The sequence below is a fragment of the Mauremys mutica genome, chromosome 9, assembly GCF_020497125.1.
Source record: "Mauremys mutica isolate MM-2020 ecotype Southern chromosome 9, ASM2049712v1, whole genome shotgun sequence".
In the NCBI taxonomy this organism is placed as follows: domain Eukaryota; kingdom Metazoa; phylum Chordata; order Testudines; family Geoemydidae; genus Mauremys; species Mauremys mutica.
Genome location: NC_059080.1, coordinates 54,016,722 through 54,035,810, shown reverse-complemented (window position 1 = coordinate 54,035,810; position 19,089 = coordinate 54,016,722). Strand labels below are relative to the sequence as shown.

The following is a 19,089-nucleotide window of genomic DNA, read 5'->3' as shown; positions in this document are numbered from 1 at the left end:
AATGGTCTATAGTGAGTTATCAGGCCATTTTGGATTTGTAAGAGGTTATGAATAAAACCGTTTCAGTGTTGATGTTTTGTTGTCTGCTTACAGAATGTCTTAAATAAGACACCCTACCAGTAGTATGACTGAAATAAGACTGTTTAAAACTGCTTTTATAATTTAGCTATAAATTCTAACTTTGAAATTTGTGCTATTGCAATTTTTCAAGTAGGTTATAGCAACATCAATTACTTTGATATCAAGTTATATTTAAATTGCCTCACCCTACAAGCATACCAACTAGCTGGTAATTATTTCCACAGGAACCATTGTCTGACATCTCAGAACACATTGGTGTCCTTGCAAGTTCTTGATAGGTGCAGTAATAGCTAGTATCTACAGTGTACAGTTATGCTAGGGTTGCCAGTTTTTGGTTGGCCATATTCCTGGAGGTTTCGTTGGATGATATAATCTTTAACTAAAGATTAATCTTTTAATTCCTGGAGATGCCAGGACAATCCTGGAGGGTTGGCAACCCTAAGTTATGCATCAGTTAATTGTATAACATCCCTGTACTCTGGTAGTCTTCCAGCTTGGGATGATTGTAGTTGACTATAATATCTGTACTGCTTTCTACAAGAAAAAACAAACAAAAAAATTGAAATAATTGGGTCAAGCTAATATTTCTGATTTTTAAACACAACTAAGCTTCCAGAAAACAATGGCTTCTGTGTCATAACTCAAAGGCCTCAAGATTGTAATTCACTTTCTTAACATCTTCCTACGCGTTTGTACTTATAAATGTTTTGTTTGACTCTCAGTGAACTTTGAAGCCTTGATCATCACAATGTCTGTGGTAGGAGGAGTGGTCCTTGTTGCTCTCTGCATCTGCTGCTACTGCTGTTGCAGAAAAAAGAAGAGCAAAAAGCAAGTATCTGAAAGTCTAATCCCTACTGTACAGCACTTTTAGAAAGTTACAAAACTTAATTAGATGCCCAAACCCTGGTGAATGCCAAACAAAGCCTGTTGATGGTTGTTTAAGACAGTCTTTATTATTCCTGTCAGGCCAGACAAAGAGGATGAAAAAGCTGCCAGAGAGAGGGAACAGAGGAGAGTACGGCAAGAAGAGAGGTGAGTACCCAATGTGAGGTAATGGGATGGGGAAGGCAGAAATGGATCATCTTCTGCTTCAAATAACTTTCTGTAAACAGATCAATCACACCTCTGTCTTGATATTGGAGAAATGGGATGCTATAGTTCAGTCTTGCTCAAATTGTAAAATATTAATCTACTGTATATTTACCGGTCTCCTAATAACATGGGGTAGTTGGTAATTTAAATGTACAATCACATATACAGTCCTAGGTATCCCCATCCAGACTCAATCTCAACATCCCCACGGGTATAAGATGAGGGGCTCCTTTGGTGAGAGCAGTGGGAGTACTTAGCCATTGGAGAACCTAAAAATGCTTCCCAGTGCCAGGTCTCAAAGGGACGTATGACTTTACTTCCAACCAGCAATCTGTGCAACTGGATTAGAAAAATTCTATGTATTGTGTGTGTAAATTTCATTAATGAGGCCCTGTTCTTTTGGCTAATGCTTTAATCTTAGTAGTCTCCAGAGATGCTTGATGATATTACATTGTTTCCATAGGTGACTGGTTGAACTCGTTAAATTAAAAGGATGTTGTCAAGATACATAAACTTGGGAAGATTTGAAAACATTGACTTGACATGCTAACTCATTAAAACGTAAAACTGTTAATTCCTTTTAGAGAGACAAGGTAGGTAAGGTAATCTTTTATTGGACCAATTTCTGTTTGTGAGACAGAAGCTTTTGAGCTTACACAGATCTGTCTCTCAAACAGAAATTGATTCTGTAAAAGATACTACCTCACCCACCTTGTCTTCCTAATTCCTGGGACCAGTGGCTGCAACAACACTGCATACTTAGTTCCTTTAACAGTTTTTTATAATCTGTTGTTTGTACTGTAACTATTTCTGATAGGTTTCCTCTTGAGTCCAGGTTGCTGCATTTGATGCTTTTTTTTCCTCATGAAGGCCTTTTGGGGGCAGGGAAACACAATCTGTATGCAGACTGGTAACCGTCTAACCCTATGTATGTTGGCTCCAGAAACGGGTACTTTGGAGGAAAAAGTATAGGAAGAGACAGATAATTTAATTAGCTTAAACTTTTTTTAAAGTCTCTTATTTAATTTTTTTGTAGGAGAGCTGAGATGAAATCTCGACATGATGAAATCCGGAAAAAATATGGTAAAATTCATAAGTTCACAAGTGACTTTCTTTTTCAAGTGATTCTTCAAATCCATGTATTGCACTAAAGTACTTACAATACCTTGCTATAAACAAAACATTGACTGCATGACTAGTGGGGAAGACTAAGACAACCATTGTCTTCCCTACCACCAAATGATCAGTTGCATTTTAGGGAGGAACACAACAATTGCTATAGTGTCTAGTTTGTATTTGGTCTGATACCCAGTACCACCTGTTTGAGTGACCTATGAGTGAGTAGGAAGGGGGCAGAAACTGCATAATAAGTCATGCAGCTTAATAGTCACCTGTTCATTACATTAAACCAAAACATTATTTTTCATGAGATTTCACTTAAACTTAATAAAGGCAGCAGAAAGCCACAAATAGACACTGAAAACAATGCAGTTACAGTGAACACTTCAGACACAGCCCTTCCACAGTGTTAGATGGGAATGCAGGTCAGCTTGTTCTGTATGTTGCTTTTTCTGCTTTCCTGGGGTTTAACTGAAATCTGCCAAAACAAAGGTGAGGCAGAATCTCTGAGATTCTGGGCAGGATGTGTGATTAAAAATAATACAAGCCAAAGGATACAACTTGTCCAGCCAATGGGCCAGATAACTTTTTTCCTTCAAGAAGTGGCACCTTACTCCATAATAATCCTGTAGGGTCAGATTCATCACCTCAGGTGCAGTGAGGTTGGGGGCTGTTGGGGAACTGGCTGCATGTGGGGGAATTTATTCAGTGGTCATCTCTGGCCACTATGTTAGGTGTGCAGTGGGTTTAGCAGAGACTGAGATTTCAGCTGATTGACTCCAGGCAGAATGCTCATGTGAGTAACGGTGTACCCCGTGAGAGAGTGTGGCTCACAGCCTGGCCCAAAGGGAGCAGGTGACATCAAGCTCTCATCTTTCATTCTCTTGTGCTGTGTGTCTGTAAACCCTTATTCCCTCTTTGGAGGGGTTCCTTGGGGCTGAAGTGAGGGAAGAGATTCTGGAGTGGGTGAGAGGAGGGTGAGGGCCATAATCTGAGAGAGTGAGGTTGGGCAGTTGAGGGAGCAGAAGCCAATGGCAGCAGAGTAAACAAATACCTTGAGTCCATGTGTCAGAGTTGCCTTCACAGCCTGATGTTCAAGCTGCTGCCCTTCTGGGGTGTGGTGGGCAGGGAAAGCCACTGGGCCCTGGGTGAGTCCCTCTTAGTGCAGCCACAGAGAGAAGGCTAGAAGGCCTTGACTTGCCCTTACTTGTAGCTGATGTTGGCTGCTGTAGAGGATGAACTCTGTGGATCTGAGGACTTAAACTGTCTTCTACAAAGTCCTCTTGCCCGCTGTCCCCATTTCTCTTTTATGGAATGAGGGACGAGTTGATGGGGATGCTGGGCCTGGTGCTTTTGGGGAAGAAGAGGAACCGGAAGGCTCTGCTTAGCCAGTAGCTGTTGCCATGAGGAAATCTGTGCTGTTTTTCGTGCTCTGGCCTGGTCCAAAGCCCTAGTGCACAGCTTCCAGGATGTGAGCAGCTCTCTCCTGTTACACTCAGTGGTCTGTGCACTCTGTCTTCCTATGAGTAGGGATGGTGGGGGAAGCTGGTGCTGGCTGCTGTGGAGAAAGGAGCCTTGGGGGCACAGCAGCCTGACCTCAGCCTTTGGGAAGGGGCTGCTGAGCTAAGAGGTGAAAACATTATCTAAGAGCTGGTGACAACCTTTCATAGACAGCTGGAAGGAAACAATGCAGAGCTTGTGTGCAGGCTTTTCCTTTTGCATCTTTCAGGAAAGTGGGGTGAGGAGAATTACTGCAGCTTTCATTTAGCCAGACCTCTCATTCAGAACACACTTCTTCCTTTAATTCCAACCTTTACCAAAAAACACTTTGATCGGCCCTATTCTTGGACTTCCAGTTGTTTTCTTAAACATCCTTCAAGGAGGAAAGAGCCTATACATGACTGACCTTTCTCTTTTTTGTTTTGTTTAAGGAGAAACTTGCCACTGCTTTACACAAACATCTTAATATGGAATAGGGTTCTGTTAGACTTGCAGGGCAGAAATTCTTAAATGCAGCGTCCATTGTTTTGGGTGTAAGTGCTACCACTTCAATGTCTACCTGATTTGCGAGCACAATTGTATAACTAAATGATAGCATTTGCAGTGCAAATAATTGGGTCCCTTTTGAAAATCAAGCCCATACAGTCATGCTCAGAGTTATTTACACACCCAATTTCCATTGAAATCAATGGGAGTTAGGCTTCTAAATACCTTTTGGGGGCTCTAAGCCTTTAAAGATGGGAGGGAAACTGTACTGAGTCATAACGCTTGCATAAATGACCAAAAGCAGACTTGGTACTGAGTGAAGAAATGCTTGATTTATTTCTAAGATCAGAGTGCACTCAACTTGTTTGCTCTTTTCCCACCCCCACCTCCCTTCCAATCCTGAAGTGTATTACTCTGACTGGAGCTTTTTTCTTTTCAGGCTTGTTTAAGGAAGAGAACCCTTACGCCAAATTCGAAAACTAACTGGTCTCCCTAGAAGTGCCACGCAACACCAAAGCTCCTCTACCTTTGCTGACTGGAGCTTTACAGTATAGGCTTAGAGACTTTACATTCCAAACACCAAAAAAATAAAATTACTGAGATGCTGCGGTAACCTTAAATTGCCAAAGACTGTCATGTGCTTCAGTAGAAAGCTTTGTGCTATCTTGGGACAGAGCCTACTGTAATCCCAATGAGCTATTGCAAGCAGTGAGACTGAACCAGAAAGTTCCTGACTTTACCTCAAGACATTCTAACACAGCTCAACAGACTGTGCAGCATTGTCTGGGAGTCCATTTTAAATCTTTGCTATTTCTGTTGTCTGACTTGCCAGATGCTTTGTAATGCAATGGCTTCAAAGAACAGCTCATTGAACCAGTCTTGCCCTTCTGCCCTACTCCTTTTCACCAAATAAAGTAAAGCTTTAAATCTGAAGGCAGGGCAGGACCGGGGAGGGAGGGGATAGTTTGGTCCTACATAAGGTATAGCAGCAATTCAGAATATCAGGGTAGATGATGATCTAAGAAGTCATCTTTTATTCAAGGCCTTAACTGTGTCACTTGAAGTGCCTGTACAGTTGTGTGTTACTCAGCAATTCTTTCAACTTGTGTAAGTTGTTTTTTTAATTCTTCTGAGGAGGGGGGAAGGGAGTTTAGTCTTATTTGCACTTCTCAATGAGTAGATGCTCATTCTCCTTTCAGAATTCATTTTGTTTAAAAGTCTATCCTACCTCTGCTCTGTGCCTTTCTATAACTTCTCCTATAATAAAGTAATTCAAGACTGATACTTTGTAACAATATAAGACTTAAATGTAATGCTATATAATTTTATCTAATGGATCAAAATACGACTGTAAAGCTTCAGCGATATTGATTTAATTACTCTAAGCCTGATTGACTGACTTTTGCTTCAGTGCAAAGTATAATTTGTTTTCAATAATGTGTTGGCAAACCCATGCTGTAGCTGACGCAGCATATAATCTCTAAAAGAATGTTCTAATAACCAAACGGTCAGAAGTATGAAAAGGCTTTCATACAGCAGAAGCAACTGTGAAGCCTTTTGGTTGAGCTGCATTGTGGCCTATATGCTTTGCATTTAATATAATCTGCTGTCCTTGCACGTGTAAGTGCAGTAGCCAGCTTTTCGGGTAGTTCTGCATTGTCCTAGGCTCAGCAGCCTGGAATGTTGCCTGGTGTCTTAGGGCTTGAGCCAAGGTACTATGAATAATTACTAATCTATGTGTTGAAAGTGCCATAGAGAAGTGGAAAGATGGGATGAAAACAGCTTATAGGAGATGGGTTTGTCTTCTATGAAACACTCAAAATATATCAAATAACTGACAACATTGAGAGCAGAAAACTGGAAGCAGTTGCTGTTTTTTTTCTGTGAGACACTTCTGAACAGGTGAGGCAGCTTGATTTTTGAAATGTTTGTTAGTGTTTTGAGCACATGAAACAAAAACAAATAGTGGTAACTTTCATTGTTACATTCCAGATGATCTCAGAATTTTCTCAAGTTGGGGCCAAGTGTCTGTCAATATACAAACCAGTCATAAACATTTTGAATGTTGAAATATCAATTTTGTATTCCAGGGGAGCCATTTTTGTGTATAATACTGTGTAAAGTTTTTTGAGTAAGACATGTCTGCCCTGAAAATTCTGCCTGTTAGAATGGTAACTTGGGATCCCTTTCCCTGCAGACTTCTAAAGACTAACCTGGAGATGATACTACAGTTCATCTTGGATCTTGTAATATTGCTGGGGACTTCTTAAAACACTTTAACGTAATGTCACACTCTTATAGCTTTCTGGTCTCCTGGAGCAACATAAAAGCCAAACCTTGGAGCTGAACTTCAAACAGACTTTCAAAACTAATCCATCGTGTGTAAAACCTTATGGACGTTGAAGGGCATGGTAGCACTGAGCTGTGTAAAGCTCTTCTACATACTAGTAAGATGTGATTTCATTTCCACTAACACTGGACATAATGGGCACAAGAAACTTGCATATAATCTTTAATCGCTACACTTTTTTTTTTTTTTCTGCCTTCCTTTCAGCAGTGTGCAGACAACTTCAGGCAAGCAACCTATAGCTAATATTTAAATGCTTTACTTGGCTACTGCTAAATAAACAGATTTAGTAAGTATAAATAGTGGGCCATATGTGTTTCCTCTTTATGATAAACTACAGTGCGCCTTTTGGTATTGCCCGCTTTAAAATGGCATATTAAAGAAAAGGTTGATATTCTCCGGCTTATTTAGATATATACATGTTTGTGGAAAAGGAGCATCGCTCCTTGGATAGTCTAAAATATACAACCCTAAATTTCCCTAACCCCCACTCTTGTTAGTGAAAAGTTAGTTGCTGGGTGCAGCAAGGTCAGGTGTGATACCTTAACAAAAGAATCATCTGCTGCTGCCCTCAACAAAGTGACAGTGCTTTGGAAAAGCTCTGTCACTTGCTGCTAGGAAGAATAATTGAAAGCTTCCACTGTCTTGTGCTATAATTCAGTGCAACAAGTCTTTTAATTTGGAGGTGTCAGAAACAGGTTGGGGTTGTGAAACTTCTGAAGGACATTCTAGTGCTTTAATAAAGGAACCTTCCTTCAGTGCCAAGTAAACCTATCTCGTCTGACTTAAAACCTATATGCCATGATGGCAGCTGAAATTGATTGTGAAGGAGCCCCAAGATTTGAATGTATGGAGGCCAGAGGTAAGGGATTATCAGATAAGGATCTCCAGGTCTGGTGTTCACATCCCCTATTAGTCAGACAGAGACAGTCTGACTTGCATGTTCCTGGACACAAACTTGGGAATTTCTTAATATGTGCGTGGAGTTTTTTGTTTTTGTGGGGGAGGGGAGGGTTCGAATCCCAATGGGGGGCTAGGAAGAGCAGGTGGAAACTCTCTTGACTCAAGAGCTGGGATACTCAATGCCTTTCCATTAACTCCTATGGCCCTTACTTCTCTCTTCCTGTGCTGAACAATGTTAGTTGGAGCTAGTTTCATGTAAATACCTGGCTTGCAATGTGCCCCTTGCTGCTGGGAGGTGGTTGAAATGATAAGCATGATTTTCTAGATCCACTAATACCTAGATCCGTAACCACAGTCTGCATGCATATCTTGTAATGACCATCCTATTCAGAACATTACGAGCTTTCATAAAAGACCTTCCTCAAAACACTTTGCATATTGTTGTTGTACTATATCAGTTGGTTCAACTTGCTGTTCTTCCCTTGGGTGGCTAGAGCCTGACGTTCACAGAGGCGTGTGGGAAACAAGTTCTCTTCTGGGAGGTGTCGAGTGGTGTAGGGGGAGGAATAGCTGACCATGGTCCACTGTACCTTCATGCGTTGGTAAACGTAAGCTTTGTCTACAAACAGGGAACTGGCTGGTATAGCTACTCAGTATAATTTAGCAGCTTCGCAGGTACCAGTATGTACCCAGAGCCAGGCCCAGCTGAGCAGGGCTAGCCTATGCTGCCATGGTGTCACTCTATTGTTACTCAAGCTAGCTTTGATCTAGCTAGATTAAAATGTGGTTTGTGAATTGTTTGTCCCTAACACTGTTAGTGGAAAAGCTCTCCTTTGTCCATTGATCACTGGAGGGAAAGGACTAGAGTCTCTTCCATTTTATTTAAAAACAAAAAACACCTTTGTTCCTCTTAATTGGTTTGACAATTGTTTATTGGAGTCATTTCTTCCTTTTTTTTTTTTTTTTTTTTTTTTTTTTTGCTACAATGTAAAGCAAGTAACTTTTCAAATTGGGCTTTTTTTGTGTCAAAATCCAGAAACCTGCTAATTTACTTCAAATTTGATAGACTCCATATCTCCCCTCCATGCTTAATCTAGCAGCATTGGGGCCTGTGTTCCTTTGATGCTAGAGAAGCTGAGAATGGGCAGCATCAAGCTTATAAACTAGCCACTCTTGCCTCCTCACCTATGGCTGGGCATTCTTGTTCATATCCAGCTATCAAATTGTTATGGCACTTTACAGGCAGAATACAAAATGTGTGTCCTAAGGAGAGTTCATGCCACTATACAATGAATGACCTTAACAGTGAGGGTGTAGGAAGATTAGAGTGGTAGATATACAGGCTCAGGAGATAGACATGCATGACTCATGCATGGGGCACACCTCCCCAGATATCAGGCATGTTCAGAGAGAGAGACACTTGCCCTGGTAACACTTTTTTTCTAGGGGACGGTGAACTGGCCTAGGAGCAGAAGATGAGGATTGCTGGTCTTACCTCTGCTACTGAGCATTATAAATGATTTTTGTGTGTGTGGCATTCATAACTCTTATTACTGACCTAGGCTGCATCTCCGTAGCCTGGGGCCTAGTGAATCTTACAAATGAGGTGACCTTTGTCCAGCCTGTTACTTCAGCCAGAGCTGCAAATAGAACCCAGGTCTCTAATTCAGTGTGATGGGGTGTATTAACCCTGCACTGGTGATGGAGGGGTTAAAGAAGTGCTCTGGGAAGGGCTGGCCCCACCTCTTCAGCCCTATCAGTCATGTTAGGGTGAAATAAGGGCTTGAAAGTTCTGGGTGAGAGCAGACAGTAGCTGTTCTGCTCCTCAGGATTTTTCAGTGTCCAGAAAGTATGAGGTGCCCCTCAGCAGCCTAAGAATTGTGACACCAGCCACACAGCTTTTCAGACAGCATGTACCTGGTGTGTGCTTGGCTGTCCAGTCTGGAAACACTCAACCACGTTCTGTTCTAGAACCTGGTCCTGTAATCTCCACCATTCCATTGCTGCCTCCTAAAGTGATGTAAAACCACTAGAAAAAAGTGACTTGTGTCTCCCTCTAGGGGCTGGGGGTCAATGGATAATTGTCCACTTTAGCTACAGTTGCTCCTTCAGCAGGATGGGAAGACCTCTGTGCTGTGGAGCAGAAGTGCCTGGGTGAAAACCTTGCTGATCACCTGTGTGGGGAAGAGTATGTGATCATAGAATGCATATGCACAAGAGGGCAGATGTCTGCATAGGAAAACTTTATTTTTAGCACTTCCTACCTCTGAGAGGTTTCACTGCAATATTAAAACAAACCATGTTAAAAGAATGTAATAGGATCCTGAAATCATTGTAATTATTGAAAACTTTGCTCATGCACAATGACTTTAGAAGTGAAGTTGGATGTTGTGTTAACATTGGGCTTGTTTAAGGGACCTGTCCCATTAAGAACAGGGTGGAGCACTCCCTGGTAGAGTTTGCAGGAGCCAGAGCAGGGTGAGTTTGCCAGTGTAGGAGACTCTGCCTGGGCATGCTCCAAAAAGGGGAGAACTTGGCAGAAGCTAGAAAGCAAGTGTCATTCTTGAGGGCATCACGGGAGCAGGAGCTGTTGTTCAGTATGTTGCCAGTAAGCCACAAAGCCTGTCACTATCAGAATGTAGCCTAACTCAGCAGGGATTAGAAGCTGTTCCTAGTCAATGGCTGGGCAATGGCACCTCAGAGGACTTTGTCCTAGTCCCAGCTCCCATGTCTGCACAACTTGGCCAACTCAGCAGAGCAGGGACTGTGGTACCACACTCTTCCAGGGGATATGTTCCCTAGATGCAGGCTGGCAGGGCAGTGAGGTTGGTGAGGACTTGCCCTGCTGGTAAATAGGACTTGATTAATCCATGTGCAGTTCAGACTCCCCAGCCTGGCTGCATCTGGGGCTGGCAACTCAATTCTTCCTCTTCCAAAATCTGAACAGTCTCCCCTTTGAAGCCTAGGTAGGTCCAGAGGCCTCCTGAATGTTATGGCAAAGGCAAAATGGGCAGTTCCTCAACCCAGGAGGAGGAAGACTACCCCAGGGGTGGCACTCTGACCCTCATGCCCTCTTCCTGGGACTTGTATGTTTATGTATCTAGGCAGATTTCTGCTGGAGGGTGTCCACCAACTAACTTCACAGCTCATTGTCTCTAGGGCTCTACTCCACTCCCATCCAGCCTTGTATTGACTGCCTGCCTGTTCACACACACTTTTTGACCTAGTCTTTCTTACCCCCTCCCCTTTTCCAGCCCCAGAGCACCCATAGAGTCAGCAGCTAGAGCTTGCTTGATCTGCATGGAGTGGCCAAAAACTTGTAGCTATGGCTACATGCATCTGGGATCTGTTCAGTCTTCCTGGCTTGCTGCACGGGGGCCCATTGCTCAAAGTATCAGTATTTTAAGATAGTCCTGAGAGAGGAAAGAGTCTGTTACAAGGTAGGGTGTGAAGCAGAAGTCACAATCTAGTACCCACCTGATCAAAAGCATCATGCCAGCACTGCAGCCTCTTGGAACACAGCCCTTTATCCTTTTATCATTGTCATTTCCACCTCCACCCTCTTACTCGGTTGAACTGTAACTTCAGCTCCACCATCTTTTCACTCTACTCCATTCCTCTCATCTGCTTCCTGTTTAATTTCCAGCTCCAAGTACTAGACTCCTTTGGTCTCCTTGATCAGCACTCTGCCTAACAGCCCCCCCACCACCACCACACACCCCATTCTTCTCTGCTCCCTGTCTGTGATTTTGTATTTACTTCCAGATCACTAACAAAAGCTACTGCATAGCATCTGACCTAGTCCTGATCCCTATAGCAACCTCCTTAGAGAAACATCCATTCAATGATAAATCCCTACTGATAACTGCTTTGAGATCTGGCAGCCAGTTCTCAAGTCATTTAGTGTGTGTGTATTGAAAGCATATAGTGCTCATTTTTAATCAGAGTGCAGTGTTGTTTTTTAAAGTTGATTTTGTTGAATTGCACCACCCAATACTTGACAGTCTATTTTATGTGAGCAGTAAAAACAGACACCAGGATATAACCAGGAAGGGTAAAAGAAATTTAATAGTGATGAAGACAAGAACAGGAATAAAGATGCAGTATGTGAAAAAAGCTGTATTAAAAGAATAGAAAAGCTGCAAGAAGAGATGATGCAAAATGTTAGTGGTTAAGATGCTCATGGCCAGAAAGTTAAGACAATCCTTCTCCACAACCTGGTGTTGAATAATTTTGGCAAATGAGAGTTTAAAGTCAACTCATTTTAAGTATTACCTGAAATCAACATGCACTGGATTTAAAAGCAAACCCTTGGGATTTTTTTCAAGGACAAATTAATTGAATTACCCACAGAAAAGAAAATGCTAAAATCTGCCTTTATTACTAGCAATGATCCCTCAAAAGCTTTGGAAGCATGCATCAAGCTAGTTTGTGCCTTGCAAAAGCAGGAAAGCTAAACACTGTCAAAAATCAGTGCTTTTCTGTCAGGTGGGCAGAACTTCATATGTTGCTAGACAGAAACAGCTTGAACTACCTCCTGGCATCTCTCATGCTGGTCTTTCTATTCAAAGGGACATGTTGCCTTGGTGCACCCTGCCCAAACAATGTGTCCTTTTGGGGGAAAAAAGCACACCAAAGTGAGACTCCAGGAGCTACCTGGAAAGACCACCCAGAATCAGCTGCAGCTGGAACTAATAAGAATCATTCCTCCTATGGCTAGAAGGGCTGGGAGCAGGCAGAAGCCAGTCAGGGTCCATCAGGTTGGACAAAAAGGGCTGGCTGCTTTTTCCAGTGTCCAGTACTGAGTGAAGCTGGGATGGGGGAAGAAGGGAAGTGATTATTCCCCTCTATTTGGCACTGGTGGGGCCACATCTGGAGTATTGTATCCAGTTTTGGGGCCCTCACTACAGAAAGGATGTGGACAAATTGGAGAGAGTCCAGCAGAAGGCAATGAAAATGATTAGGGGGCTGGGACGCATGACTTATGAGAGGCTGAGGTAATAGAGCTTATTTAGTTTGTGTAAGAGAAGAATGAGGGAGGATTTGATAGCCTTCAACCAGGGCCACCGGCTCCAAGCTTTTTGCTACCCCAAGCAAAAAATTTTCCTATGCCCCCCTGGCCTTGCCCCATTCCAACCCCTTCCCCAAATCCTTGGCCCCACCTCCTCCCCCAGCCATGCTGCATTTCCCCTCCTACTGCAAATCAGCTGTTTTGCAGCAAGCCTGGGAGGAAGCAGGGAGAAGCGGAGCAGCAGCATGCTCAGGAGAGTGGTGGTTCCTCTGCCCCACCCCCCTGGGTTACTTCCTGCAGCCCTTCCCATGCCTCCCACCACCACAGCTCACCTCTGCTCCCCTGAGCATGCCGCTGCCACTCCGCTTCTCCCGCCTCCCTCCCAGGCTTGCAGCAAAACTGCTGATTTGTGCAGCAAGCCTGGGAGGGAGGGGGGAGAAGCGGAGTGGCGGCATGCTCAGGGGAGCAGGCGGCAGTGGAGCAGAGCAGTTCCTCTTGCCCCCCCCAGGGTTACTTCCTAAGGCCCTCCCTGTGCCCCCCACTGCTGCAGCTCATCTCCCCTCAGAGCCAGCTCCCTGCTTTTTGTGCCCCAAGCAAAAAAAAAAAAAAAAAACCACACACACCTGGAGTGCTGCCCCTTGGAAAGTGCTGCCCCAAGCACATGCTTGGAGTGCTGGTGCCTATAGCCAGCCTGCCTTCAACTACCTGAAGGGGGGTTCCAAAGAGGATGGAGCTAGGCTGTTCTTATGGCAGATGACAGAACAACGAGAAATAGTTTCAACCTGCAGTGGGGGAGGTCTAGGTTAGATATGAGGAAAAACTATTTCACTGGGAGGGTGGTGGAGCACTGGAATGGGTTACTTAGGGAGGTGGTGGAATCTCCCTCCTTAGAGGTTTTTAAGGCCTGGCTGGGATGATTTAGTTGGGGATTGGTCCTGCTTTGAGCAGGGGGTTGGACTAGATGACCTCCTGAGGTCTCTTCCAATGCTAATCTTCCATGATCTCTGTGTTCTAACTTAAGAAGCCTGGACAGAGCCTAACTCAGCCTGCACCTTTTTTGTCAAAGTCAACACAAGCCTGTTTACTGTGATATGTAAGGCCCAGGTGGCCATCCTAGGTTGAATAGTCATTTGATTGCTGTAAGACGAGGCAGGGTCACTTGGCAAAATGCTCCTCTGGCTCTGAATTCCCCTCTGGGAAGAAGGGGCTGATGGAAGACCTCCTGAGACTCCTGCATGATGACAAGCCCAGGCTGAGACCTAGTGACTATCTCAGGGGGCAACAAGAGGCCCAGTGATTCAGCAGCAGCAACATAGCCAACAGCAAGAGAGCGTTTCAAGAGTCAGCGCTCCAGCAGATGGCCAGCCTAGCCCTGTCAGAGTAGCAACACTAGGTACTGGCCTGGCGATGATCCAGAGGCATCTCTGGTCATGTTCAAGTGGGAGCAGTAATGGCCCAGTGGGCTAAGGAGAGCTGGGCTGTATGGCTTGTACCTTTCCAATCCAGGGACATCCACACCCCTGTTGCCGGCACAGAGGCCCGAGGCGACAGCAACAGTGGTTCGTTGCCCGGTGTGCTTTGCTTCCAATAAACACACCAAGGTGGAGAAGCAAAACCAAGGTTTATTTGAGCCCAAATCAGGTGCAAGGGAGACATAGCAATCTCAAATCCTGCACACCCATACAAGCGGTTTTCCTCTCTTTATACATAACTTCAGCTAAGCATTCCCATCACCCCCACACTCCTCCTCTCCCCCCACCTTTCATTCCCATGCAGCAAATACACTTTGCAATAGCAATTACCTTAAGCAATTAAGTCATACTTGGCAAAAACCACTTTAGTTCGTTAGCAACTCTTCTGTGATCAGTTATCTGTACTTTCCCACCGTGGGGGCTACGTTCTCATGCATATAACTTTAATTACAGCACCTGCTTTCTGCCTATCTTATTTAGTATTGGCTACATCTAGTATCAAGCAACCTTGCCACTGCCAGTAATTAGCACATAACACAAAAGGTTACAAAAGTTTAGTAAGGCTAACAAACCTTTACATAAAGGTACTTTGGGTCACACAGGCCCAAAGCCATCCTCCCGAGTTACCTAGATTTATGCCTAGTGACACCAACACCCCCTACCAGCCTTTAGAGGATAGCCTAAAGGCTGCTATACTTGACAGGATAGGAGTATCCCCAGAGACATACCACCACCAATTCTGGACAGTCTCTTCCCCTTCTGGGTCACCACACTGGACTGTTGCCCAGTGTCAGAAGGATTAGACTTTGCCCAAAGGCCCGCACTTCAATGGACACTGTAGACTTGGTGGCATTAGAGCAATACTTAGAAATTCTTCTGGCCACTATTCAAACATGGTAACACCAGCATAATCTCAGCTCATTAGCAGTCATGGTTCAAACCGCCAAAGACTATTGGGCCACATGTTGGCCCAGCAAGGTTGATCAGCCCAAGCCAGCTGGCCACAGGCCCAGCTCACAGAGGATCCACCATGGGCAGGCAGGAGAACTCATAGAGCAAGGGTCTGCCACTTACTAGACCCCCACAAGATGCCCTGAGACATTTCATCAGAACTATACCCAGACATCTGTGCGGGACTGCAGGGCTGCCCTGGGTGGGGGGGGTCGGGGAGCGGTGCAAGTGGGGCAATTTGCCCCAGGTCCCGCAGGGGCCCCCCCCCCCATGAGAGTTTTTTGGGACCCCTGGAGCAGGGTCCTTCATTTGCTCCGGGGGCCCTTGAAAAAAATCTCACGGGGCCTGGGCCCCTGGAGCTTCTTCTGCTCCGGGTCTTCAGCAGCAGGGGGTCCTTCTGCCCTAAGGTGGAAGGACCCCCCCGCCACCAAATTACCGCCGAAGCGGGACCTGCCGCCGAAGTGCCGGGTCCCGCTTCAGCAGTAATTTGGTGGCGGGGGGCCCCCGCTGCAGGTCTTCCGCTCCACGACCCACAGCTGAAGTGCCCTGAAGGACCCCCCGCCTCCAAATTACCACCAAAGCAGGGGGCCCCCCCCACCACCAAAGACCCCAGACCCCCTGAATCCTCTGGGTGGCCCTGCAGGACTGCTGGAGGAATAACCAAAAACTAGCAACTTAGTGGTCTGTTTCTGTTGCAGTGAGCCAGGACATACTGGTCAGTCCTGCCCCCTTATGAAGTGCAACTATACACAGTGTGAGGCCACAGAGCTCTGTGACCTCTGCCTCAGCAGATGATAGGTGCTACTGGGCATATGTGGCCCCAGTACAATGTGGGGGACAAATGGTGTCAGGATTAGTGGATTCAGGAGGAGATAATTATCTTGTTCCACAGAAGGCCTTGAAGTCATTGACAGTGAGGAAAGGAAGTTGGTTCTCCTGGGGACAGTTACCTTCTGGGAGAGGGGAGTAGGAGGAACAGTGGTCTGGGTTTTTTCTGTAAGGGCCCAGAACTAGGAGCTTTAGGAGGGGGAGGCAAGGCTCCCCTCCCAGCTAGTACCAACATGTGTTTGGGGTTATTAGACCCACCTGAGGAGGATTATGAGAATGATTTGATGACTGGGAAGGGGTGTCAAAAGGAGGCATCAAGCCAAAGAGCTGCTGGAGGGAAAGAAATCAACCAGCATCCAGCTGCTGTGAACCCCTGGACTTAAGGGGAGGGGCCAAAAGGGGCTTCTGGAAGCCAGAGGATACTCAAACTAGACCTTCAGAGAGAGGGAATATTACTTTAAAGCCTTTTTTGCTGTAAGGTATTTCTGGGGACTCAAAAGAAACTGAGGCAGGGTGTCAGGCACCAGCTTATGGTAGTAAGGCCTAGCAGTTGGAGTAGAGGGCAAAGCCAGACTTAGTCAGGATGGGTCCAAGGGTTGAACTGGAATAGGCTGGGGTCAGAACCAAGATCAGAGCCCATATGCAAGTCCAATCAGTACTACAGGTAGAGTCATGTGCAGGCCAAAGGTTGAATCTGGGTAGTGAGGATCAGGGGGCAGGCCAGGAGGCAGGGCTGGAAGGGGTCAGTAACAAGGTCAGAGTAGGGCAAGGATAATGCTAGAGCAGGGCTTGGCAGGAACCAGCTCAGGCTTGGAGTCTAGAGAGCCTGTTACCCCATGAGGAAGCAGGAAGGTCCCTAGCCTGGTAGGGCTTTTAGACAGATTGATCTGCAGCTCTGGCAGGGTTGGGGAAATACCCAAGCTAGGGCATCATCTGATCCGGGTTCTGCTTAGGGATGGGCTGCCACCACATGCCTGACAACTGAGTCACCGCAGGGTAAGTCAGTATAGTTGAGTTGTTGCCACCTGCCTGAGTAGTGACTCAGTGTGATCCGGTCAGCCATGACAGTCCAACCAATAGCAAAGGAACTGGCCTAGGTCTGTTGATGGGTAGGTTTGCCCCTGGTCTTCACCCAGAGCAAGGGATTAAACTTCATGACCCACTTACTACAGGAAGTGTGGCAGCTCTCCAGGACAGACCCTGCTGAACCTCAGTTCAGCAGCCCCAGCTGTATGAGCTGCTAGAGAAGCTTAATCAAAACAAGGGTGAAAAAAAAATCATGAAAACAGACCCCAAACACTGAGCCTGGCTTCTGCTGTACCCAGGGCCGGCTCCAGAGCCCAGCGGGGCAAGCACCCGCCTGGGGCGGCCCTTTCCCGGGGGGGCGGCAGGCTGGGCCGGCGGACCTGCCGCAGTCATGCCTGCGGGAGGTCCACCGGAGCCCCGGGAGCAGCGGACCTGCCGCAGGCATGACTGCGGAGGGGACGCTCGGCCGGCGGCTCCAGTGGACCTCCCGCAGGCATGACTGCGGACGGTTCGCTGGTCCCACGGCTTGGCTGGACCTCCCGCAGGCATGCCTGCGGCAGCTCAACCGGAGCCGCCGGACCAGCGAACCGCCCGCAGCTGCGGGAGGTCCAGCTGAGCCGCGCGACCAGTGGACCCTCTGCAGTCATGCCCGCGGGAGGTCCGCTGCTCCCGCGGCTCGGGGACGCCTCCCAGCCATGACTGCTTGGGGCGGCCAAAAACCTAGAGCCACCCCTGGCTGTACCCTTTCTGTGGCGGTGCAGAAGGTGCTACAGGCATTGCTGGGCTTTTCACACTGGAGTTACTGTATGGCCAACCAAGCACAAGTAAGCCTAGCTCTCCTTAAGGAGGCTGAGAAGAACACTCCTCCCACTCCCAAAACATACTACAGTATGTCCAGCAGATGTGGGAGTGTCTGGACCTTGTAGAATGACTTGCCAGGGAGAACCTCCTATGACCCCAGCAGACCCAGGTCAGTGAGAAAGCGTATCAGCCTGGGAACTGTGTGCTACTGCTACTCCCCAGCAAATGGCAGGACCCATATGAAGAATGCTAAATCCACTCAGCCCATGGAGCAATAGCACCAACACAAGCAATCCATGCACTGTACCAGGTAGTCAACGCCCAAGAACCACTTGTACATTTTTCAACAGAGCAGGCACAGACCCTGCCCCACTGGGAAGCAACCTTGTTTAAAGCTTTGAGAACACACTCTCTGGCAGTATGAGTGGGGAAAGATTCCCAAAACAGGAAAATCTTTTTGACTGGTCTATTGCTTTGGTAGCTTTACATACATGTCAAAAAGTTAGTGTTTCCCATGACTGTCGACTCATCCAACTGCAGAACAGAAGTGGCTACATCTTATTCAAGGCACACATTTTTTCTTTGACATTTTCTAACATTACTTTTGTTCTGTGAGAAGCCATGGCCCTTGATAGAGAAATGAGGGCTAAACTGTTTTGCTTTCTCTTTCAACATTATTGACACCACATCCCTAGCAACTAGTAAAATCAGATTTCACTGCAGAAGCATACTTTGATTTAATTAAAAAGCCATACATTAAAGTAACAGGGATTTGTCTTTGTCAATACCAAAACCTCAGCCATGCAGGGCATTATGTTGCTACTATTTTGGCTGACAGGATGGATGTACAATAGAATTTTATCCCACACACCTAGGGACAGATTAAACATGCATTCTCACTCTACAGTCACACAAGTGAAATGCCTGTCAGCAGTGTAGAAACTTTTTAAAGACACCATAATAGAGGCTGAAATTAAAGGTATACTCCAAATTAGAAAACAGTAACAGGACAAAAAAAGTGCCACCATGTCTAAACAAAGTAAAAGAAGCAGCTAGAGGCAAAAAGGTGTTCTTTAAACATCGGAAGGTAAATCCTACTGAGGAAAATAGAAAGGAACAAACTCTGACAAGTGAAGTGTAAAAGTATAATTAGACAGGCCAAAAAAAGAATCAGAAGAGCAACTAGCAAAAGGCTCAAACTGTAGCCTTCCCTGGGTTCAGGTCCTTAACTAGTCCATTCCTTGGCTGGAATGTCTCTGTAGCCCTCCCCAGGTTCACTTCTCAGTCAAGGGGCTTGTCTCAGTACCCTCACTGTTTTCCTATAGCCCTCCTTGGGCTCAGTCTTTAACCATCCCACAGTCTTTAAACAATCCTGGCCCTGGTATGGGGCTGTGCCCCAGGGCTCCCTCCCTGGAAACAATGTCTTTATCCTCTCTGGCCCCAGCTCTTCAGCTGAATCATTCAATTGATCT

General features: G+C 45.9%; 1 protein-coding gene across 2 annotated transcripts in view; it reads left to right on the top strand.

Annotated features, from left to right (window-relative positions):
• Positions 1–6,355, top strand: part of LOC123377653 (PTTG1 interacting protein) — a 30,335-nt gene extending 23,980 nt beyond the window's left edge. For both annotated transcript variants that reach the window (XM_045030807.1, XM_045030808.1), the window contains exons 4-7: positions 804–909; positions 1,048–1,113; positions 2,210–2,256; positions 4,718–6,355. In XM_045030807.1, coding sequence (XP_044886742.1) covers positions 804–909; positions 1,048–1,113; positions 2,210–2,256; positions 4,718–4,761 — 263 coding nt within the window. In that variant the 3' untranslated portion in view covers positions 4,762–6,355. The remainder of the gene's footprint in view (positions 1–803; positions 910–1,047; positions 1,114–2,209; positions 2,257–4,717) is intronic.
• Positions 6,356–19,089: the final 12,734 nt, after the last annotated feature.